General features: G+C 37.1%; 1 protein-coding gene across 2 annotated transcripts in view; it reads right to left on the reverse strand.

The window, feature by feature from the left end:
* The window catches only part of EXOC4 (exocyst complex component 4), an 808,475-nt gene that overhangs the window by 690,232 nt on the left and 91,108 nt on the right, over positions 1-27,135 (reverse strand). For both annotated transcript variants that reach the window (XM_002751973.5, XM_035255084.3), the window contains exon 6: positions 10,479-10,722. In XM_002751973.5, coding sequence (XP_002752019.3) covers positions 10,479-10,722 — 244 coding nt within the window. The remainder of the gene's footprint in view (positions 1-10,478; positions 10,723-27,135) is intronic.

A 27,135-nucleotide genomic window follows, 5' to 3' on the forward strand; every position in this document is an offset into this window, starting at 1 on the left:
AGCATGGTACTGGTACCAAAACAGAGATATAGACCAATGGAACAAAACAGAGGCACCGGAGGCAACACAACATACATACAACTATACAATCTTTGATAAACCTGACAAAAACAAGCAATGGGGCAAGGATTCCATGTTTAACAAATGGTGTTGGGAAAACTGGCTAGCCATGTGCAGAAAGCAGAAACTGGACCCCTTCCTGACACCTTACACTAAAATTAACTCCAGATGGATTAAAGACTTAAACATAAGACCTGGCACCATAAAAACCCTAGAAGGAAATCTAGGCAAAACTATCCAGGACATAGGAGTAGGCAAGGACTTCATGAACAAAACACCAAGAGCATTGGCAACAAAAGCCAAAATAGACAAATGGGACCTAATGAAACTCCACAGCTTCTGCACAGCAAAAGAAACAGTCACTAGAGTTGATCGGCAACCAACAGAATGGGAAAAAATTTTCGCAGTCTACCCATCTGACAAAGGGCTGATATCCAGAATTTACAAACAACTCAAGCAGATTTACAGGAAAAAAACAAACAAGCCCATTCAAAAGTGGGCAAAGGATATGAACAGATACTTTACGAAAGAAGACATATATGAGGCCAACAATCATATGAAAAAATGCTCATCGTCACTGGTCATCAGAGAGATGCAAATCAAAACCACATTGAGATACCATCTCACGCCAGTTAGAATGGCGATCATTAAAAAATCTGGAGACAACAGATGCTGGAGAGGATGTGGAGAAAAAGGAACACTTTTACACTGTTGGTGGGAGTGTAAATTAGTTCAACCATTGTGGAAGACAGTGTGGCGATTCCTCAAGGCCTTAGAAATAGAAATTCCATTTGACCCAGCAATCCCATTACTGGGTATATATCCAAAAGACTATAAATCGTTCTACTATAAGGACACATGTACACGAATGTTCATTGCAGCACTGTTTACAATAGCAAAGACCTGGAATCAACCCAAATGCCCATTGATAATAGACTGGATTGGAAAAATGTGGCACATATACACCATGGAATATTATGCAGCAATCAGAAATGATGAGTTCGTGTCATTTGTAGGGACATGGATGAATCTGGAAAACATCATCCTCAGCAAACTGACACAAGAACAGAAAATGAAACACCGCATATTCTCACTCATAGGTGGGTGATGAAAAATGAGAACACATGGACACAGGGAGGGGAGTACTAAACACTGGGGTCTATTGGGGGGAAAAGGGGAGGGCCAGTGGGAGGGGGAGGTGGGGAGGGATAGCCTGGGGAGAAATGCCAAATGTGGGTGAAGGGGAGAAGAAAAGCAAAGCACACTGCCATGTGTGTACCTACGCAACTGTCTTGCATGCTCTGCTCATGTACCCCAAAACCTATAATCCAATAAAAAATTAAAAAAAAAAAAATAAATAAAAAGTGCTGACTAATTCTCCATCTGCTCTATGAAAAGAGCAGGAAAAAATTAGTAGTAATATAGAATGAAACACAGTAAAAGTAACAAGAATACTGAACTGGGGCCTGGCTCTAGTCACTTCCTTCCTGTGTTTCTCCCTCCTTGTCAAGTCATTTCTGAATGCTGGAGAGATAACCTCACACGTCTAATCCTGATGTATGCCAAGTTAGTGGTGAAAATCAGAAAATAAACCCAGGCCCTCTTTCTTTGAATTAAAGTATCAGGATCATTCTTTTGAAATCCTTTCCCCCATTCCAAAGCAATATTTCATTGTAGTGGAATATTAGAAAAATTATCCATAAATCCACTCCTTGGGGATAACAAAAGTTACGATTTAGGTGCATATTCTTAGTACTTTTTGTATATCGTTTAGTACAAGAATGCCTCTAGCACAATTGTTTAGATAATAAAATTTGATTCTCAAGTGACCTAATTAGACTCCAGGCACTCTGTGGCTGCTTTTCACGTTTCTCAACATGTCCAGCTATTTCTGAGGCCTGCCACTGGCCACAACGTGGGGTATAGGCAAGAAAATGCATATTTAGTACAGATATTGTCCTTCTGAGGACAAACAAAATCAGGCCCATGACATGTGTTAGCAACATCATCTTTATATATGCCAGAAAGCAAACTTAATGGTGGAAAAAGACTACTTCTAATCTTAATTGCACCACGAACAAGCTTTGTGAACTGTCAAATTATTTCAGCTTTCACATTTCTCTGGGTAAATCTGGGATTAATAATAATGCTCCTGCCTGTGAGGAGGCCAGTAGTGAGGCTCACTCAGGTGAGATACCAGATGGCAGACTGCTTTGCAAAGCATGAATACTACAAAACTGCAAAACTCTATGATGTTCCTGATGTTATCTAAAGAGTGTTCTCAAACTTCAGTGTGCATAAGAATCACCTAAAGCACAGAGTCCTGTGGGCCCTGCACCCAAACATTCCACCCCTTCCTGGGGAAATTTGCATTTCCAACTCTCAAGCGAGGCTTGTGATGTGGGCCCACAGTAACGCTAAAAAAGAAATCACTTCCACTTATTTAAAAAATTATCTTCTTTGCATCTTTTTCTTATTCATTCATTGATTAAAACTGGCCAGGCATGGTGGCTCACACCTGTAATCCCAGTATTTGGGGAAGCTAAAGTGAAAGAACTGCTTGAGACCAGGAGTTCACCACGGTTAGCCTGGGAAATCACAGTGAGACACTATCTCTACAAAACAAACTAACTAACTAACTAACTAACTAACTAACTAACTGACTTTAAATAGCCAGGCATGGTATTCGCATCAAGAGGCTTAAAGCAGGAGGATCTCTTGAGCCCAGGAGGTCAAGGCTACAGTGAGCCATGATGATTGGGCATTCCAGCCTTGGCAACAGAGTGAGACCACATCTCCATAAAAATAAACAAACTCTTAGGCATTTAATATGTGCTCAGCCCTAATCAGGCTTCAAACACAAAGTTAAACTCTCCTACCCCCTTATAAACTCACAGTCTAAACTCAATAGAGACTATAGCAAGGGGATGTGCCAGGAGCTAGAAGAGCCCAGACAATATGAAATACAGCCTGAGATACACATGAAGGTGCTTGAATCATTTATGACACCACCCCTACACATCATCAATGGAACAATTTCCTTTGACATAGGTTTGCTAGTTTGTTCTTGCAATGAAAAGATCCAGTATCAGTTTGAGCCTGGGGCACCTTTCCTATTATGACAATAGCAAGTGCACGAAAATGACAAAACCTAAGGCAGCTCCCACTCTAGCAAATAGAGAAGCAGCCTTGATAGAGCACGATGGTTGACATCTAAACGAAGTTACGATGGTCCATGAAACAGACTGTATCTATTAGTCCTCTTAGCCTGTTCCGATCTCTAATTTGAACCTGCTATAGTAAGTAAAACAAGAGAAATTGGAGGCAGAGTTCGTGTTTCTTTGGTTTTTTACTTTGCCTCATAAAAAACAAAGGCTGAAGAAATATAATACTGAGTAACATCACTGGACTATTCAGCCAAGAAACCTTTTCCAATGACTATAAATCAAAGAACAATACACAACCAGAATGACAGCTGCCCAACATCATGTTTACAAAAGAACTATGAACATTATCGACATCTCTAAGTCACTGTGTTTGTGATGAAGCTATTATCAATTAATTTACTTAAGTTTTACTAGAAAGTATATAGGCTTGGGACCCTCCATCGTAATGAGTTATATATTTTAGTTAACAATTGGAGTAATAAGTCCCATATGTAAAAAAAAAAAAAATTAATTCCTTTCATTTGTTCTAAAAATATTTCAGTTAAGCTGCAGGGGATATATCCTAGTTGAAGAAAAGTGGAATTTCTTCTATATGTCCCTGGTTCATCCTATTCATCCCCTTCAATATTTAATAGTTGGGTATATTTAAAGTATGTTCTCACTGATACATGTAATCAAAAGTAGAGATTTAATCAAATGGAATCATAATCACTGAAGTCAAATTTACTTGCTTCCCGCTTGCTTTGATTCGAATTAACTACTCATCTAAATTACACAGAGGCCCTTCCTGATTCCAAGCATGTCCAGGTGCTACATGTGGTGCTTGGGAATGGCTATAAGAAGCCACAAGGACAAATGCCTGACCTTGCTTCAAAGCTGTTCTTAAATGACTTTTCTGTAAAATAAAATGACCAACTCCACTATGTCCTGCATTTCAGATACTCAGAAGAAGGGTAACCAATATAGAAAGAAGAGATGAAAGGAAATGCTATTTATGTGAAAAAGAAACTCATGCCTGACTCTAGCCACAGGTCTAAAAAAATCATGAGCAATATTTCATTTATTTTTCCATAAACATTGTATTTATACTATAAAACCATCTTTGAGGCCTGAGCCTTTAGTCTTCTTCACAGATAAAACCATTTTATTAGAATGTTCTATTACATCAGTATGCTCTCATTCCGAATTCTACCCTCTAAATTACAAAAAATATTTCAAAAGTATATTTTTCTAATTTTAGAGCCATAATTCAATGTATTTCTGAAAATCTATAGTCTTCACAGACTGAGAAAACAGAAGGGATGAAAGAGTTTTAGAAAATGAGGCAAATACCAACCTTGCAAAGAACCATGACTATATTGTAAAAGATTCAGTGTTAGAATTATTCAGCAAATATGCAGCTAACACATATAATCAATTACATGACAGATACATGGGTGACAGAAATGAAAGGGGTGTACAACCCCTTACCATATAGTTTCCTACATGTCAAGTGTGCTCAAAAGTAGTTTGGCCATTCCTTCAGATTCCAGATGTATTAAAGATATAAATATTAAGAATGAGACTATATAAGTACTAGAAAAGTATTGAAAATTTTATTTATAATCTAAGAGTAGGGAAGATCTAAGTATGACACAAAACTGAGAAGCTATAAAACACAGATTAAAATATAGCCTCATAAAAAATTAAAACAAATGTTTACATGCCCAGAAAGATCACGAAGTCAAAAGAGAAAGAAACTGGCAGAAAGTTACAAAATAAATCCCAAAGAACTAATTTCCTAGGTATGTAAAGAATTCCTATAAATCAATAGAAAACAAACATATGGCTGGGAGCAGGCGCTCACACCTGTAATCCCAACACTTTGGGAGGCCGAGGTGGGTGGATTACTTGAGGTCAGGGGTTCAAGACCAGCCTGGTCAACATGGTGAAACCTCATTGCTAAGCAAGGCAGCACATGCCTGTGTGGTCCCAGCTACTCAGGAGGCTGAGGCAAGAAAATGGCTTGAATCTGGAAGGTGGAGGCTGCAGTGAGCCAAGATCACGCTACTGCACTCCTGCCTGGGTGACAAAACAAGACTCCATCTCAAAAATAATAATAATAAAAGACAAACATACTAGAAAAATATAAAGAGTTCCTACAAATCAAAAAAAAAACAAAAATATTAGAAAAATAGTGCATTGGAAAGGAAATAAACACTATTTAAATATTATATTGTTGAAGATTCCAAACACTAAAAAAGTGAAGATAACAGGATAATGAACCACCTTGTACCTATCACCCTGCTTCAGTATTATTTCATGGCTTCTTGTATCTATAGCTTCACCCACTCTCAACTCAGATTATTTTGAAGCAATACATCCAAATATAACCCAGATATCATAACAAGTTACTTTTATACAAAAGAAGAGAAGTTTAACCTTAAAAATGCAAATCCAAACCACCCTGGAAACACCATTTTTCACCTCTCAGATTGGCAAAGATAAAAGCATTTGATAATACAATCTGTTGGCAAGGGGATATAGGAACTCTCAAACATTATTCATGACATGAAAAACTGGCATCGTCTCTAAGAAAAGCACACTTGGCAATAGTAAAAATTTAATCAACACAGAGGTAAGCAAAAACAATGAAAATGGCGTATCAAGAATCTGGCTGCTTTCTTCTCACATCTTAGGGTTCTGTGAGTCATGCCTTTCTTCTCCTTTAAAATCCATGAGGACAGGGACCACATCTAATTCACTGGACATTTTAGACCAATGTCTGGTCCATGGCAGATATTTAATAAATGTGGAATTTCTCCTTGCATTCAACAAATATGTATTATGGATCAGGTAGGCACTGTCCTAGATTCTTGAGATATACCAGTGCTGAACAAGACAAACTAGTGCTCTCTTCTCTTGCTTTCTAGAAGCAGTCAATAAATAACCAAACATATACAAAGATACACATATATAATACAATTAATGAACACTGTCCAGTTGGTCTAAAAACAGGTATATTTTTCTATATTAAAATTTAGAGTTATGAGCATTCATACCCATATAGGCATTTTATTTTCTAATAATTTCTTGTGATTAAAATAACCCGATTAATAATTTAATTTTTTGATAATGAATTTTTTTCACCATAACTTAAGGAGCAAAATAGAGAGGAAAAAACAAAGACTACAACTTTACTATCCAAACACAACTACTTTTAGCATTAAAGTATATTTCTCACCCATGTTTTCCTGAATCTTTCTTAATATCACAACAGGCCCAAAACACACAAAGTTCTCTGCTCTTCACATCTGACATTTAATCTTCTCTTTTCATAACAGAGGTCAATGACCCTTTTAAAATGGTTTCCTTCCAAAAGAGGGAAGGACCTCCCGGGCAGCCATGGCTGCAACTCCCGCAATGCTTTCTGCACTCTCTAGGACCAGCAGCTCTAAATGAAGCTGACCTCCACCATCTCTTCCTGCAATTAATTTTTGCCTTCACATTTAAACAGGCCAATTTGCCTCACACATACCAATTTCTCTTTTTCCACATTCTTTTCTTCCATATTCTTGACAAGATATCACATCTTTGAGAAGTTTTTCTTCCATCTCTTCCTTATGCTTTTCTTATTTGTTAAATATTACAGAACTCCTTCCAGCTTCTTTCAAATAGAAATAATATAAAAATACTCATGAATTAGATTTTGGGAAAGAATCAACAGTTAGGCAGCAGAAGTTGAAGAAACTGATTCTGAAATGCAGAGGCTTCAGGCCACAGTCACCATCTGAAGCTGAAGATGCTGCCTGTCTTTCTAGAGAAATAATGGGTAGCAGGTGGTTCTGGTAAATTAGCAAGGCACATGTTACCCTAATGTTTATCAAGTTGGCAATAATTGTAGTTGAATATTTTCCTTTAATAGTAAGTGGAGGCTTAAAGACACTGAAAGATTATGAATGAACAGAAAAGATAAAATATTTCTCCTAAAAATAGGCAACAGATAGTTTGGGAGATCAAAAACAAAATAAAATAAAATAATAAGTAGGTCACCAAAGTGATTTTTTTAAAACTGGCTGGGAAAGTATCCTGACTCTGTAGGAATTAAAAGCAAGAAAGAATTCACTAGCTTGTTTCCTTTTCTACATTTCTAGCAAAAGAGCACACATTGATTCTCTTTACATAAAAACAAATGAAAACAAGCCTGCAATGCATCACAACCAGAATATACTTAATAAGATGATGAAACTTTTAGGGAAAGTTACAGTATCTTGTCTCAGAATAGCTAATGTTTTGGAACAGGCTATTTCACTGGAGGGTGGGGGGAAAATATGCATGTTGGGAACAAGAATTCACGAATTTTTTGGCCTATGTTCCAACTTTCTTTAAAAAAAAAAATTCATGAATCTGTAGCCATAAAATTCCTTGAATGGTAAACAATAATAATAATGCCAAGTAATGTGATTTTACTTCTCTCTGAAATCAATGCCACTAATACCTTCCTAAGTTCAATGCACCACAAGCTTCAAGTGATAATTTGACAATATTACTACTAAAATTCCGATCTTCTAGAAGCAATAATGCTTATCATTTTTTTAATGACTGTGCTTAATTCAAGAGAATTCCTGAAAAGTTTTAAAGCATCTGATAGCACGCAACCACCATTTGATAATTTTGAGCTGTGCTCAACATTATCACTCATTTGGAATCCCAGCCCCAAAATTTAATCTTTGATCTTCTAACTAAGTGGTTTACTCCAAATATTTGCTTTCTCTGCACTATTATGAGAAATAAACAGTTTGGGTCCCAAATCTTGAATTTGTATGTTTTACAAAATGGGATTATGTTACAGACATAAAGCCAAGGCAAACAGCTCATTCACTTGTTAGTGTCCAATATATCCTGCCTACAAAAGCTTTCTAAACTACTGACAACAAAAAGAAACTTAACAGGGAAAAAATCCTGCTGCTGACTCATTCCTCATAGAGAAACATTTAGTATTTCCCAGGGCAATGTGCTGAATTTCTATTATATTTCTAGTGCTATAATTTCTACTCGTGAATTCTGTAAGGGGTTTAGGCAAGGTGAAAAAACAAAGATGAAAATCCTATGAAAGACACAGTGCTTTTAAAGGTACTATAATGAGATCTGCAGAAAAGCTATTGATCCGTGCCCTTTCATTTTATTTCCAAAATATACTATAGTAATGTTATTTCCCTAGGAAAGTTCACTGTATTCATCTGGGAACTTGCAGCAACAGGGCTAAGAGCAAACCAGAATTTTAGAGTATTCATCAGTAAGGAGTCAAAAGGTCTTTGCAAAAATCCAGGTACCACACAAAGAAAAAAGGCAAAGTTCAAAGAACCATTCTTCAGCTTCTCTGGATCATGACGTAAGTGATCAAAGAACATGGAATTGAGGAAGACACTGGTAATAAACATGCATGAACGTTACAGTACTTACTGGTGCTAGTCCACTAAGCATGCACCGCAACCATATAACCACATCTAAAGCAAGCAACTCTTAGGTAAGACAGGTATTATTTTTTGAAAATCACAAAGCCAGGTGATACAAAGTCAGGTCCCAAAAGCCATTAAAAATGCACTTTGTGTTTTTTTTGGGGGGGGGGTTGTTGTTGTTGTTTTGTTTTTAAGACGAAGTTGCACTCTGTCAACCAGGCTAGAGTGCAGTAGTGGTGTGATCTCGGCTCGCTGCAACACTCGCCTTCCCAGTTTAAGCAATTCTTGTGCCTCAGCCTCCCAAGTAGCTGAGACTACAGGCATGTGCCACCACAACCAGCTAATTTTTGTATTTTTAGTAGAGTAGGCCTTTTGCTATGTTAGCCAGGCAGATCTCAAACTCCTGACCGCAGGCAATCTGCCCACCTTGGCCTCCCAATGTGATGCGATTATAGGCATGAACCACCGCAACTGGCCAAATATTTACTTTAGAACATTCTGTGGCAGGAGAAGGATAGAGGGTATTTCCTTTCACTAATCATAGCACTTTCGAATCAAGTTAACAAGGAAATCATTTTTGAAATGTTAAATGAAATCAATGTTAGATACACAAAAGAATACAGAAATACAGAATACATTAAATTTTACAAAAAATTTAAATAAGTCTAGAGAACGCTATACTAAATGAATTATTATTTCTCCTTAATTTTATCTTATTTAAAAAAATATTTTAAGCCTTAAGTGTAACAGTAGATATTTCCTTAACAACATATCTACAAGATTATGATTCCTTCTAGTTTATCATGCAGGATCTCCTAGTATATGATAGTCACAAAGTTAGAATCGGAATTCAATTTCAATACTCTCCATATGAAACAAGAATTATGCAATTCAAACCTTATTGTTTTCAGTAAAAATTCCTGAGACTGATTTGTCTATTGGAAAATATCATTATACATTAAAGAAGGAAGCATCAGACAGAGGCAAAACCATGGATTTTAGAATCAAATGGACTAATATTCAACACCAAGACAAGCCACCTGTTCTAAGAGTTTGCTATATTAGTCAATCTCTGAGCTCCAGTTCTCCTAACTGCAATATATGGATACTAATAACTAACCCATAGAGTTGTGATGAGAATTAAGTGAGATAATATACATAAATTGCCTTGAACATTGCTTAGTATTTAGTATGTGTGCAATAGCTGCTACATTATTTCATTCAATTTATTTATTCTTTAAGTATGTCTAAATATCGACAATCTTTATTATAAATATGTCCATATTTTTCACTCAGTGACAATATGTTTTAAAACTTTTCAACAACATGAGAAAACAGACAGCTGAATTATGCCTAGTCAAGCTGTTTTTACCAATCTAAGTCTGTATAAGCTATAGTATTCTTTTTTTTTTTTAAAAGATGGAGTCTCACTCTTTCACCCAGGCTGGAGTGCAGTGGTGTGATCTCGGCTCACTGAAACTTCCACCTCCCACATTCAAGTGATTCTCCTGCCACAGCTTCCTGAGCAGCTGGGTTTACAGGGGTACACTAACATGCCCAGCTAATTTTTGTATTTTTAGTAGAGACGGGATTTCACTACCCATACAGGCTGGTCTCGAAGTTCTGAACTCAAGTGATCCACGAGGCTAAGCCTCCCAAAGTGCTAGAATAACAGGCATTAGCCATTGCACCTGGCCTATATGGGCTATAGTATCCTAAGTTCAAGAAAACACCAACAGAAGATTAAGTCACTTACACCCCGCCATAGAAATGTACCAGAGTTGTGAAAAATATAAACTACACTCCCACCTACCTTGGTTGATTCTCCACAGTAAGGTTCTCCCCACGCTGATAGCCACTGTCTGCCACCTGGGTTGTAGACCTCTTCACAATTTGCTTCAGCTCCTGCTCCAAGCGCTCTATGATTGCCTTAACTGTTTCTGGGATCTTCTTCAGTTTGGCCAGACCCTTAATGAGGATACCCATAAAAAGGGTGCTGTTGTCCTCTGGATCCAATTCTAAATCCTCCTTGATGTCCTGCAGATTTATCTCCCTCACTGAAAAATTAAATAACAATAATAATAGACACAGGTTCCATTCAAAAACCCCAAAACAGAGCAGTCTAATAAATGAAATCACTGCCTTGATTACTCTCTTAAAGAATTAAAGAGGATTTTTCAATTAACTTATATTTATAGAGTAACCATCCAGGAGTCACAAAATAACATTCATATTCCTCAAATCATACCCATCAGTTAGTAATAAGAGGCAGATGCAATGAAAATGAGTATACAAATCACCATGGGAAGTTTTCCACAGACTACTACTTCTGTCATGAGTCCGCTGGCTTATGACATTTATTAGGCACTCGTTGTTTATAAAATGCCATATGTAGAGCTGTAAGAGAATTCTAAAGAGCTGGATCCTAGCCTCAGGTTTGTATTTGTTAGTTAGAAGTGATAAGTCGCTGGAGAAAAAGACATCATAAATACCCACAGGGGGATGAGTGGTAAATAAATAAAACTTGTAATAAATTTTTTTAAAAGATTAAGGAAAAACAATACCCTTAGAAGTGAGACAAGACTTTGAGAAAATAGAGTAATGAAGAGGTATTTCATAAATACAAAAGAACAAACTCCTATTTTTCTTTAAACATGTGTGTGCTACAACATCATTCTCTATAGGAGACAGATCTTGCTAATAATCCATGAAAGTTTTCTGAGAAGTAATATTATATGTCAAAAGCCTCTGTAGATCTTTAGAATATAGCATCACTCAAACAATTTGACATTGAAATGGAATAGCCAAAACTTTGGTTTTTAATCCCTGTGGCAAGTTGGGGAGAGGGAAGAACTGGTGATAGGAGATCTCCATTATCTCCCGAAAGCAATAGGCCTTGATCTCCAAAGAATGTATATATATGCAAAACTTCACATAGGAATCCCCGGTTTCACAACTGCCATAAAAACCGGAGTTTACAAATCTCTGGCTTAAAAGTAACTGCCTCGTTTTACATATGGCTGGATTAAGATATGCAAAAGCAAAATTCAGTATAAGCCTGAAGATGGAGCCTAACAGTCAAAAGTTTTCCCCATCCACCTCTGTCCTTCATCCCTCAAAAAAAATGGGAAATTTTTAAAATATGCAATATCCTGAAAGAATGAATACATTCTTCCTTAGTAGATTTAAACTCAATTAGACTACAAGCCATTCTAAGTTAGTCAGCACTACTGTAATGGTACTGAAATCTACCAGGGAAGAAAGAAAACATCCCAGTATATGTAATGAGTTCTTGTAACTGCTACATAAAGTCTCTAAAACTTATACTTCAGAGGATGTGAAATCCACTGTAGGCCATTCTCCTCAGTCCCTATCTTGGGGGTTCCCAACTTACAAAATGCACTTAAGGAGAATTCTGGGAAGACTGCAGAGTAGGAAGCACCAGGAATCTCCCGACCTACACAACTGCACTGGCAGTATCTGTCCGAAATAACTATTTTCTAACTCTGGAGTCTATGGAAAGCTTGCAACTTCCAAGGGAAGTCTTGGATGGTAAATTGTGGTTAACTTCAGTCAATTATAGCTCTTACTACCATAGCTACCCGGCACTGTGGCAGACATCCCTGTACCTGTTCCTGGAGTAGCTTGCACGCACCTGGTGGGGGACAGGGTGAGCAAAAAGGACCCGCCTGCCAAGTGTCAGGAATCTAAGCTCTGATAGCTGATTACTTCCTCTAATCACAGAGGTACAAAGAGGTGGATGACCATTGTTCTTGCACCTCCTCCAATATTTCAAGCCCCTCCCACTCTTGCTGATGTAAATTTCAGGGAATTTAAAGAGCCAGCAGTCTTCCCCTCAACTGCCTTCATTTTTCTCTTGCTCCCCTTTTTAAAGGCAAACATTAGGACTAAGACATTCAAAAACAAATGCATGTATTAAAAAAATTATAAAGTGACCATGCATACTCATGTAAAGATGCAGGCCTAGAAAAGCTTAATTTGAGGAGATCTTAAATTAACACCCAGGCTGATCCTTAGAATAGACACTGCCAACAATAATTTAAAAAACAAAACAATAACATCATCAAAACCCAGCAAATCCTGGAAAACAGAAACAATCTGATTTCCAGAGTCATCACATCATTAAACTGAAATGCCCAGTTTTCAACAACAACAACAAAAAAATCACAAAGCATACAAATAGAGGGGAAAATGTGGCCCATTCAAAGAAAAAATAAATCAATAGAAACTGTCCCTGAAAAAGACTTAATGGTAGATATATTAAGAAAAGCACTTTGGGAGGCTGAGGTGGGTGGATCACAAGGTCAAGAGATCGAGACCATCCTGGTCAACATGGTGAAACCCCGTCTCTACTAAAAATACAAAAAATTAGCTGGGCATGGTGGCATGTGCCTGTAGTCCTAGCTACTTGGGAGGCTAAAGCAGGAGAATTGCTTGAACCCAGGAGGTGGAAGTTGCGGTGAGCCGAGATCGCGCCATTGCACTCCAGCCTGGGTAACAAGAGCGAAACTCTGTCTCAAGAAAAAAAAAAAAGAAAAAATATCTTTTAAAAATAACTTGTCTTAAGCTCAAATAACTAACAAAAAATATAGAGAAAGTCAAGAAAAAAATGATGTACAAACAAACTGGCAGTATCAATAAAGAGATATAAAAACTAATTTAAAAAATGAGTAAGAAATTATTGGGCTGAAAAGTATACCTGGAATGAAAGATTCACTAGAGAGATTCAAAGGCAGATATGAGCAGGGAGAAGAAAAGAATTAGCAAACATCAAGATAGGACAACAAAAATTATCATCTGAAGAACAGAATGAAAAAAGATTGAAGAGAAGTGAATAGAGCCCACAGGATACAATCAAATGCACTAACTTAGATATTCTGGGAGTTCTGAAAGAAGAGAGAGAGAAAAGAGCAGAGAATATTTAAAGAAATAAGAACAGAAAGCATCTCAAATTTGATGAAAGACATGAATATAAACATCCAAAAAGCTCAACAAACTCCAAGTGAGAGGAACTCAAAGAGACCTATACCATGACACATTAGAATCAAACTTTCAAAAGACAGAGAGAATCTTAAAAGTAGTGAGAGGAGTAACTCATCACATACAAGATCCTCAATAAGATTATCCACAGATTTCTCATCAGAAACTTCAGAGGCCAGAAGGCAGTGGATTAATTCAAAATGCTAAAAACAAACAAACAAAACTGCTACAGGATTAACAAAAGCTACAGGATTTCAGTACCATCAAGACTGTCATGCAAGAGATGCTTTAGAAAGTCCTGCATGTTAAAAATGAAAGGACACTGGACAGTAACTACAAGGCATATGAAGAAATAAATATCTCAATAAAGATAAATGCTTAGGCAATTATAAAAATTAGGAGTATTGTAACAAGACAATGATTTCTAACTGTAACTTTCGTTTTCTACATAATTTAAGACATTAAAAGATTTTTAAAACACAATTCTTAGTCTAAAAGCTAGTATTACTGCTAACTTTGATACGTAAATCCACCTTGTTTTCTACATAAGAAGCTAATGCATTTAAAAGAATTATTAGTTCATATTTTTGAGCACACAGTGTATAAAGATGTAATTTTGTGATATCAACAACCAGAAATGATAGGGACAGAGCCATTAAAGGAGTGAATGTTTTGTATTTTATTGAAGTTAAACTGATATAAATTCAAGTTAGAGAGTTAAAACTTTAGAATGTAAAATATAATTCCTATGATAAGCACAAAGAAAAATGTTTCAGAATGTATACCATTGGGAAATGAGAAAGGAATTTAAACATTTCATTATAAAAAGACAACTAAACACAAAATAATACAGTAATGTAAAATATGGGGGGCAAGAAAAATGATGAAGTCAGAAATCAGTAACTTAAAAAGAAAAAACTCTCCAACCAAAACATTGGTTGGGGACTAGAAGAATAAATAAAAATTAATGATCCAATTATATGCTGTCCACAAAAGCACAAATCGATTCAAAGGCAAAAACAGAGTGAAAGTAAAAGGCTGGAAAAATATATTTCCTGCAAATAGTAGCAAAAAAAGAGCAGAGGTAGCTATACTAATATCAGGAAAAAATAGAATTTAAATCAAAAATGATTACAAGAGACAAAGGACATTACGTATTAATAAAAGGCTCAATATAGTAAGAAGATATAACCATTACAAACATTTATAAACCTAATTACAGACTATCAAAATATATGAAGCAAAAACCGACAAAATTTAAGGCAAAAATATGCAGTTCTACAATAGTTGAAGACTTCAATAGCCTACTCTGAATAATTGATAGAACAACCAGGCAGAAATAAGGAAACAGAAGACTTAACACAATCAACCAACTTAGATCTAACAACAGACATAAACAGAACACTCTACCCCAAAACAGCAACATACACACTCTTCTCAAGTACATATGGGACATTTTCCAGGACAAACCATATATTAGGCTGCCAATTAAGTCTCAAGAGATTTAAGTAGAAATTATCATACAAAGTATCTTCTCTAACTAAATAGGGATGAAGTCAGAAATCAGTAACTTAAGAAGAAAAAATTCACACATTTGTGTAAACCAACATTCTTTGAAAACTAATGGATCAAAAAAGAAATCTCAAAGGAAATTAGAAAATTACTTAAAGAGTAACGAAAATGAAAACACACCATATGAAAGACAATTGACAGGATGCAGGTATAGCAATAATAAAAAAGAAATTTATATTTATAAATGCTTACAGTAAAAAAACAAGAAAGATGTCAAAACAACAGCTTAATTTTACAGCTTAAGGAACTAGAAAACAAAGAACAAACTAAACCAAAGCTAGCAGAAGAAAGTAAACATAAAGATTAGCGCAGAGATGAAATAGAGAATAGAAAAACAATATCAAAACTAAGTAGGTTCTTTGAAAACATCATCAAAAAATGACAAATCTTTAGCCAGGTGACTTAAGAAAAAAATAGAGAAGACTCAAATGACTACATTTTAGAAATGAAAGTTACATCACAATTGGTTCTAGAGAAGTAAATTAGTACAACAGGGAACAGTGAATAACTGTACAACACCAATTGTATAACATAGATGAAATGTACAAATTCCTGGAAACATAAAACCTATCAACACTAAATCACAAAAACACAGAAAAGCCAAATAGATCTTTAACTAGTAAAAAGATTACATAAGTATTCGAAAATCTCCCAAGAAAGAAAATCCCTAGACCTGATGGCTTCACTGGTCAATTCTATCAAACATATAAAGAAAATCAAACTTTTCCAAAAAATTCTAGAAGGAGGAGGAACACTCCTAAGTTTTTCTATGAGGTCAGCATTGCCGATACCAAAACCAGACACAGGCAGTATAAGATAACTACAGACCGTTACACCTTATGAACACTGATGTAAAAATCCTCAAAACACTAACAAACTGAATTCAGCAGCATATTTATAGGACTATATACCATGATAAAGTCAGTTGCATTTCTCTACACTAACAGTGAATAAACTCATAAGGAAATTATAAAAATAATTCTATTTACATTTTAAAAAAATTAACCAAAAAGGTGAAAAATGTATATAATAAACATTATAAAACATTGCTGAAATAAATTAATAAACTGTAATTAACAGAAACATATAAATGAATGAAAACACATCCCATGTGCACGGATTGGAAGACTTACTACTGTTAGGATGTCACTACTATTATACCTAAAGCAATCTACAAATTCAATGCAACCACCATCAAAATTCCAATGACATTATTTGCAGACAGAGAGACTATTCTAAAATTCATATGCAATCTCAACGGACCCAAAATAGCCAGTACAATCTCGAAAAAGAAGAAGAAGCCTGGACTTCCGAATTTCAAAACTTACTTAGAAGCTACAGAAATCAAAACACTGTGGTGCTGGCACAAAGACAAATATGTAGACCAATGGAATAGAAAAGAAACCCTAGGGAAAAAAACCTCATATATACAGTCAAATGATTTTGGGCAAGAATGCCAAGGCCATTCAATGAGGAAAGGACAGCCTTTCAACAAATGCTATACAGGGAAACAATATCTACATACAAAAAATGAAGCTGAATCCTTAACTAGCACCATATACAAAAATTAACTCAAAATTGAGAAAGTCCTTAATGTAAGACCTAAAACGATACTTCTCTCAGAAGAAAACACAGAGCAAAAGCTTCATGACATTGGAATTGGCAATGATTTCTTGGATGTGATACCAAAAACACAAGTGCTAAAAGAAAAAATAGTCAAATTAGACTGCAGGAAATTTTTTAAAATTTTGTGCACCAAAAGACACTAAGAAATTAGCAGGGCATGGCGGCATGTGCCTATAGTCCCAGCTACTCAGGAGCCTGAGGCAGAAAAATCACTTGAACCCAGGAGATGAAGGTTGCAGTGAACCAAGATCATACCGCTGCATTCCAGCCTGGGTGAAAGAACAAGACTCTGTATCAAAAAATAAAAGACACTAAGAACAGAGTAGAAAGTAAACCAACAGAATGGGAGAAAACATTCAAAATTACCTATCAGATAAGGAATTAATATAAAAAATATATACAGAACTCCTAAATTCAATAAAAAAAAGTCAATCTGAAAATGAGCAATGGACTTGAATAGACATTTCTCCAAAAAAGATACATAAATGGCCAATATGCACATGAAATGATGCCTAACATCACTAATCATTAGGAAAATGCAAATCAAAGCTAAAATGAGATGCTGCCCTACACTTATGGGGATGGCTACTATTAATATCAATCACCCTCCCAAAAAAATCAGAAATAGCAACGGTCGGCAAGGATATGGAGAAACTGGAACACTTATACACGGTTGGTGGGAATGTAAAACGGTAGAGCCACTATGAAAACCAGTACTGTGGTTCCTCAAAAAATTTAAAACGGAATTACTATACATTCGGGAAATCTAATTAAGTACTCAAAGAATTGCAAGCAGGGTCTTGAAGAGTAGGCTCATTTTCACAGCAACTTTATTCACATTCACTAAAATGTGGAAGCAATCCAAGTGTCCATCAACACATGAATGGATAAACAAAATATGATATATACATACAATGGAATATTATTCAGCTTTAAAAAGGAAGGAAATTCTGACACATGCTAAGGCATGGATGAACCTGGAGGACATTATGCTAAATGAAATGAGTCAGTCAAAAAAAAAAAAAAAAAAGACAAATATTGTATAATTCTACTTCTTTGCCATACTTAGATTAGTCAAATTTATAGAAACAGAAAGTAGAATGGTGGTTGCCAAGAGCTGGGAGAAAGCAGGTATGTGGATTTGGTCTTTAGAGTACACAGTTTCAGTTCTACAAGATGAGAAGTGTTATGGAGATGGATGGTGGTGATACTTGCACAACACTATCATTGTATTTAATACTGTGGAACAGTACATTTAAAAATAGTTAAAATGGTAGGTTTTATGGTATGTGACTTTACCACAATAAAGAAAGCATATAAATTGAACTGAAACCATTTTAATTACACACATGATAACCACTTACGCAAGTTTTATTCTTATGTGAAGAAGTCCTCTATCCATGATGCGAATCTTAGTAGACTCATTAGAATCCTGAAACCCACGAGGAGACAGAGGCATAATGACCAGATTCACGTGGTTTTCCCTGCCATGTGGAGGGCATTTGATATATGAAATTTAACAAATATACTTTTTCAAAAGAAATGCAGGGAGGACTCAAGATAGCGCTGTGAGAACAACCCAGGATTGAAGCGCTCGCTGGATGCGCGAAGAGGGTGAGTCGAAGACGCATTTCCAGACAGATCTTAGTTGCCCACAGAACGGGGAAATTCCCAGGTATAAAAGAGACGCGGGACGCCAGGCAGAGGTTTTGGCTGGTGTAGCCGGCAGCCAGTGTGGCTGTGGCCCACGCCGGAACGCAGAGGCGCTCCACAGTGCTCCATACAAAAGCGCATTGTTACGGGTGCCCTGTTGAACCGGCAAACTGTGACCTGAGAGGGCTGAACTTGAGACTGAACGGGACTTGGACAGTGAGCCAGCCCAGGAAATCCCAGAGACACAGCATTTGGGGTAGCTGTGTGACAAACAAAACGGCAATTCCAAACGCTCCCGGTGAGGAGGTTTTCTTAAAGCGCGGCTCCGTGGGGGAGGGGCGTCCACCATTACCGAGGCAATCAGCCCCTACTGAGGTACACACCCATTGCTGACGGACCCTGCCGTTGCCGAGGCAACCCGGTACAACAGAGAGACTCCGCTGCAGGGCGCAGCCCGTGGCAACAGGGCAGAGACCGCAGCAGAAGGATAGAACCTGCAGAAACAGGGCAAACCTCACACCAGCAGGGCAGAGCCTCGGCAGGCAAAAAGTGACTAGACTGCCTCCTAGCTGGGCAGAACAGCGAGGCGGACACTCACAAGGAAAGCCCTAAACCACCCCCAGACAGAGCATCTGAGAAAAAAAGGGTTTTTTTATGAGTTCTGTTGCAGCAGAATTAAACATAGCAGCCTAACAGCCCGGAATGAACAACAGAGCTCACAGCTCAGCACTTGAGCTTCTACAAAGTACAGACTGTCTCCTCAAGCAGCTCCCTGACCCCTCTATATCCAAAAGACTGACATTTGGCAGGCATCATTCTGGGACAAAGATAGCAGAAAAAGAAACTGGTAGCATCCCTCACTGTTCCGCAGCTGCTATAGGTGCACCCCAGACAAGCAGGGCCTGGAGTGGACCTCAGCAGTCATACAGCAAAGGGGCTAGAATGGTAGAAGGAAAACCAAGTAACAGAAATACTTCATCATCAACAATCTGGGCGTCCACTCAGAGACCCAATCGAAAAGTCAGCAACTACACAGACGACAGGTGGATAAATCCACAAAGACGGGAAGAAACCAGTGCAAAAAGAAGGAAAACACCTGAAACCAGAACACCTCGCCTCCTAGAAAGGACCAAAACTCCTCACCAGCAAGGGGACAAAGCTGGATGGAGAATGATTGTGATGAAATGACAGAATTAGACTTCAGAAGGTGGATAATAAGAAACATTTGTGAGCTAAAAGAACATGTTTTAAATCAATGCAAAGAAACTAAGAACCTTAAAAAAAGATATGAAAAAAGATGAGGAAATGATAACAAGAATGGATACCTTAGAGAGGAATATGAATGAATTAAAGGAGCTGAAAAACACAATACGAGAACTTCACGAAGCATGCACAAGTTTCAATGGCTGAATTGACCAAGCAGAAGAAAGAATATCAGAAGTCGAAGATCAACTCAATGAAATAAAACGAGAAACCAAGATCAGAGAAAAAAGCGCAAAAAGGAATGAACAAAGTCTCCAAGAAATGTGGGACTATGTGAAGAGACCTAACCTACGTTTGATAGGCGTACCAGAATGTGACGAAGAGAATGAATCCAAGCTGGAAAATACTCTTCAAGACATTACCCAGGAAAATTTCCCCCACCTAGCAAGACAGGCCAACACTCAAATGCAGGAAATACAGAGAACACCACAAAGATATTCCGCAAGAAGAGCAACCCCAAGGCACATAATCGTCAGATTCAACAGGGTTGAAATAAAGGAGAAAATACTAAGGGCAGCCAGGGAGAAAGGTCGGGTCACCCACAAAGGGAAGCCCATCAGACTCACAGCAGATCTCTCGGCAGAAACTCTACAAGCCAGAAGAGAGTGGGGGCCAATATTCAACATCCTTAAAGAACTTTCAACCCAGAATTTCATATCCAGCCAAACTGAGCTTCAGAAGTGAAGGAAAAATAAAATCCTTTGCGAACAAGCAAGTACTCAGAGATTTTGTCACCACCAGGCCTGCTTTACAAGAGCTCCTGAAAGAAGCACTACACATAGAAAGGAACAACCAGTACCAGCCATTCCAAAATCACACTAAATGATAAATAGCATCAACATAATGAAGAATCTACAACAACTAACAGGCAAAACAGCCAGCTAGCATAAAAATGGCAGTATCAAATTCACACATAACAATATTAACCCTAAATGTAAATGGACTAAATGCACCAATCAAAAGACACAGACTGGTAAATTGGATAAAAATCCAAAACCCATCAGTGTGCTGTATCCAGGAAACCCATCTCACATGCAAGGATACACAAAGGCTCAAAATAAAGGGATGGAGGAAGATTTACCAAGCAAATGGAGAGCAAAAGAAAGCAGGAGTTGCAATTCTCATCTCTGATAAAATAGACTTTAAAGCAACAAAGATCAAAAGAGACAAAGAAGGCCATTACATAATGGTAAAAGGATTGATACAACAAGAAGAGCTAACGATCCTAAACATATATGGACCCAATACAGGAGCACCCACATACATAAGGCAAGTTCTTAACGACTTACAAAGAGACTTAGACTCCCACACAATAATAGTGGGAGACTTTAACACTCCACTGTCAATATTAGACAGATCAACCAGACAGAAAATCAACAAGGATATCCAGGGCTTGAACTCAGACCTGGAGCAAGCAAACCTGATAGACATTTACAGAACTCTCCACCCCAAATCCACAGAATATACATTCTTCTCAGCACCACATCACACCTACTCTAAAATTGACCACATAATTGGAAGTAAAGCACTGCTCAGCAAATGCAAAACAACTGAAATCATAACAAACAGCCTCTCAGACCATAGTGCAATCAAGTTAGAACTCAGAATTCAGAAACCAACCCAGAACCGCACAGCTTCATAGAAACTGAACAACTGGCTCTTGAATGTTGACTGGATAAACAACAAAATGAAGGCAGAAATAAAGAAGTTCTTCGAAACCAATGAGAACGAAGACACAACATGCCAGAATCTCTGGGACACATTTAAAGCAGTCTCTAGAGGAAAGTATATAGCAATAAGTGCCCATAGGAGAAGAATGGAGAGATCCAAACTTGACACCCTATTGTCAAAATTGAAAGAGCTAGAGGAGCAAGATCAAAAAAACTCAAAACCCAGCAGAAGACAAGAAATAACTAAGATCAGAGCTGAACTGAAGGAGATTGAGACACGAAAAACCCTCCAAAAAATCAATAAATCCAAGAGCTGGTTTTTTGAAAAGATCAACAAAATAGACCACTAGCCAGATTGATTAAACAGAAAAGAGAGAACAACCAAATAGATGCAACAAAAAATGATAAAGAGGAAATCACCACAGATTCCACAGAAATTCAAACCATCATCAGAGAATATTACAAACAACTCTATGCACATAAACTAGTAAACCTGGAAGAAATGGATAATTCCTGGACTCCTGTGTCCTCCCAAGCCTAAACCAGGAGGAAGCTGAAACTATGAATAGACCAATAACAAGGGCAGAAGTTGAGGCAGCAATTAAGAGCCTACCACACAAAAAAAGCCCAGGTCCAGACGGGTTCACAGCCAAATTCTACCAGACACACAAAGAGGAGCTGGTACCATTTCTTCTGAAACTATTCCAAATAATCCAAAAAGAAGGAATCCTTCCCAAATCATTCTATGAGATCAATGTCATCCTGATACCAAAACCCGGCAGAGACCCAACAAGAAAAGAAAACTTCAGGCCTATATCCATGATGAACATAGATGCAAAAATCTTCAATAAAATATTGGCAAGCCGACTGCAACAGCATATCAAAAAATTTATTCATCATGATCAAGTAGGATTCATCCCGGGGATGCAAAGCTGGTTCAACATACACAAGTCTATAAACGTAATTCACCATATAAACAGAACCAAAAACAAAAACCACGTGATTATCTCAATTGATGCAGAGAAGGCATTTGACAAAATTCAACAGCTTTTTATGCTAAAAACCCTCAATAAACTCGGTATCGATGGAACGTATCTCAAAGTAATAAAAGCTATTTATGACAAACAGCCAATATCATACTTAATGGGCAAAAACTGGAAGCATTCCCTTTGAAATTCAGCACTAGACAAGGATGCCCTCTGTCACCACTCCTATTCAATATAGTACGGGAAGTTCTAGCCACAGCAATCAGGCAAGAAGAAGAAATAAAGGGTATTCAAATAGGAAAGGTGGAAGCCAAATTGTCTCTATTTGCAGACGACATGATAGTATACTTAGAAGACCCCATCGCCTCAGCCCAAAAACTCCTGAAACTGATAAGCAACTTCAGCAAAGTATCAGGATATAAAATCAATGTGCAAAAATCACAAGCCTTCCTCTACACCAATAACAGACTTAAAGAGAGCCAAATCAAGAACGAACTGCCATTCACAATTGCTACAAAAAGAATAAAATACCTTGGAATACAACTCACAAGGAACGTAATGGACCTCTTCAAGGAAAACTACAAAGCACTGCTCAACGAAATCAGAGAGGACACAAACAGATGGAGAAACATTCCATGTTCATGGTTAGGAAGAATTAATATCGTAAAAATGGCTATACTGCCCAAAGTAATTTACAGAATCAATGCTATACCCATCAAGCTACCATTGACTTTCTTCACAGAACTGGAAAAAACCACCATGAACTTCATATGGAACCAAAAGAGAGCCCGCATAGCCAAGTCAATTCTAAGCAAAAAGAACACAGCAGGGGGCATCACACTACCGGATTTCAAACTATACTACAAGGCTACAGTAATCAAAACAGCATGGTACTGGTACCAAAACAGAGATATAGACCAATGGAACAGAACAGAGGCATCGGAGGCAACACGACATATCTACAACCATACAATCTTTGATAAACCCGACAAAAATAAGCAATGGGGAAAGGATTCCCTGTTCAACAAATGGTGCTGGGAAAACTGGCTAGCCATGTGCAGAAAGCAGAAACTGGACCCCTTCCTGACACCTTACACCAAAATTAACTCCAGATGGATTAAAGACTTCAACATAAGACCTGGCACCATAAAAACCCTAGAAGAAAATCTAGGCAAAACCATCCAGGACATAGGAGTAGGCAAGGACTTCATGAACAAAACACCAAAAGCATTGGCAACAAAAGCCAAAATAGACAAATGGGACCTAATCAAACTCCACAGCTTCTGCACGGCAAAAGAAACAGTCACTAGAGTGGATCAGCAACCAACAGAATGGGAAAAAATTTTTGCAGTTTACCCATCTGACAAAGGGCTGATATCCAGAATTTACAAAGAACTCAAACAGATTTACAGGAAAAAAACAAACAAGCCCATTCAAAAGTGGGCAAAGGATATGAACAGACACTTTACGAAAGAAGACATATATGAGGCCAACAATCATATGAAAAAATGCTCATCGTCACTGGTCATCAGAGAGATGCAAATCAAAACCACATTGAGATACCATCTCACGCCAGTTAGAATGGCAATCATTAAAAAATCTGGAGACAACAGATGCTGGAGAGGATGTGGAGAAAAAGGAACACTTTTACACTGTTGGTGGGAGTGTAAATTAGTTCAACCATTGTGGAAGACAGTGTGGCGATTCCTCAAGGCCTTAGAAATAGAAATTCCATTTGACCCAGCAATCCCATTACTGGGTATATATCCAAGAGACTATAAATCGTTCTACTATAAGGACACATGCACACGAATGTTCATTGCAGCACTGTTTACAATAGCAAAGACCTGGAATCAACCCAAATGCCCACTGATGATAGACTGGATTGGGAAAATGTGGCACATATACAACATGGAATATTATGCAGCAATCAGAAATGATGAGTTCGTGTTGTTTGTAGGGACATGGATGAATCTGGAGAACATCATTCTCAGCAAACTGACACAAGAACAGAAAATGAAACACCGCATATTCTCACTCATAGGCGGGTGATGAAAAATGAGAACACATGGACACAGAGAGGGGAGTACTAAACACTGGGGTCTATTGGGGGGAAAAGGGGAGGGGCAGTGGGAGGGGGAGGTGGAGGGATAGCCTGGGGAGAAATGCCAAATGTGGGTAAAGGGGAGAAAGCAAACAAAACACACTGCCATGTGTGTACCTATGCAACTGTATTGCATGCTCTGCACATGTACCCCAAAACCTAAAATGCAATAAAAAATAAAAATTAAAAAAAAGAAAAAGAAATGCAGAAACCAGCACTGAGGGAAAAAAAATATATATATATATACTTTTTCAATATTAGTAAAACTTGGAATAAAACCAAGTCTTAAGCTTCTAAAGATGACAATGCAACTCTGAAGACAAATCAAAAAAAGTCTTTGATATTTCCAAACACGACATTTCAGTTACTGGTTTTGTTTTACACATGAAGAAGCTAGATACTTCAGGACAGAGAAGTACTCCATGTAACAAAACCCAAAAAACCAACCTCACAGCAAGGAAGGAAAAGTATTTAGCGGCCAGCGAGCAAACTAAATTCAGCATGTTTGGGGGTAGGGGGTGGAAATACGCAAAACTGTAAGCAGAGCTTCAGGTAGGACAAAAAAGTAATAGGAATTTAGACGAGACAAAATGCTCTTCACAAAAGACCACGAGTCACAAACCTGACACATAGAAAGTGCCACCTGAACACTGCAGCTACCTGCCACAAGGGTGATTAGTGATGAGGTAAATGCAGTTTAAATCAATAAGGCCTGAGATTATGTCACATACAGCCTCTTATATGCACACTAATATGATAGATAGCCCATTAAAAAACAACAAATAAGCAAGGAATGAATAATAAATGACACAGCCCCAAATGGCACTTGTTTAAAACCTTATCTTTCTGTCTCCTGAAATCTCCTAGAGCATAAACATTGAACAGAGCCAATATTAATTAATTTATATTATCTATTTCACTTACTTCAGCTGAAAATTAAAAGGCAATTTAAAAGGATAATATAATCAACCATGACTAGTCTAATATCACAAAACCCTGTGAGGTCAGGTAAAATTATTGGTACTTTTTGAAAAAAGCCCTGTACAAAAATAATTGAATGGGAATTCAGTGAAGTCTCACACCAGAATTATAACAAAATATACATATTTCCAAAGTACTGAACTCCAAATCATTCCCTAGTATCTTTATTGCTACTATATACTCAACGTGTTGGTTTTAGAACACTTTAAAATTAGAAATACTTCCTTTCCCAATTCGCTGACCCTTGACTTTTTTGCTCTGAGGATCTTAACGAGTGCAGATTTCTCAAACCTAGTTTTGAAGACTTTCACAGACTGATAGGATAATGCTAAATATTAAAAGATTTTAATATTTAATCAGTTATTTCTACTAAAATCCTATTGGCCCCAAGTGCTTGTGATCACACCCCCCTACACACACACACATTATATGTACAGATACGGATATATTGGTAGATATGGATATATTGGTATATATGTCTAAATGAACACACGTTATATGTATAGATATGGATATATTGGTAGATATGGATATATTGGTATATATGTCTAAATGGCTATAAATTGTCTCTGTGATTGAAGCTAAGCATGGAATCATGAAAGGAGGGCACAGCTCAAATTATCTGGGACTCACGAAAAGATTGACTAGATAATATCTAAGGTCCTTTCACTCTCCACAATTCCATGATTCCATTAAATACGGTTTGTGTGTATATATCCTTGGTTACACAGCCTATAGCTACTTATATGCATATCTATAATATAGACTAATCATTTTTAAAATAACATATAAAGAAGCTAAACAGACTATTTATGCAGTTAAATATTTTATTTTAAAAATAACTTTGTGTCCTAGCAAGTACAGAAAGCAATCTAGACCACCAGTTCATCATAGCTGTTTCCTTTCCTCAGTATATTTGGTAAGACAAGATCAGTAACATATGCCATACCATACATATACATCACCAAACCCCAGAAGATAAAGGTCCTGGTGACATTCTTCAACTTTTTACTGAATAAACTGTATTATTTCATTTATATTTGTACATGTTACTAAGATATATGACAACAGTAGTGTTAACCATAGAAACTCTTGGTAGATGTCATTCCTTATACCACACATGATACAAAAATTATACAAAAATCACGTATATAATTTCAGTCTATATAACTTAATCATACATATTCAAAAATATTATCCCTCTAAACATGAGAACTATCTGCCACTACTGAATAGAATTCAATATAAAAAGGAGTGTTCAAAAACATCATTCAGCCTAATTAGACCACTGGAGTATCAAACAAGTTACTTATCTACAAGCCCCACAGATTGGAACCTGGCCTCAGAATACTGAAAATACTCTCAAGTAAAAAATTGTAAGAAAGTTACAATTTAAAAATAATCCGAGTGCTTCTGATCAAAATGGCACTATAAATTCACACTCTTAACATATCCAATATGCTCAAAACATAATTATATGCAAAAACATAAATTAAGAAATTAAAAAGCTATCATCTGACTCAAGATTGAGAGTAAAATCTCTGTGGACAAGAAATGCAAACAATGAGTGGAGCCAGAGTACAGGTCCAAGGAACACTCGGTGGAGAAGCAGAC

Source organism: Callithrix jacchus, chromosome 11, assembly GCF_049354715.1.
Source record: "Callithrix jacchus isolate 240 chromosome 11, calJac240_pri, whole genome shotgun sequence".
Lineage (NCBI taxonomy): Eukaryota > Metazoa > Chordata > Mammalia > Primates > Cebidae > Callithrix > Callithrix jacchus.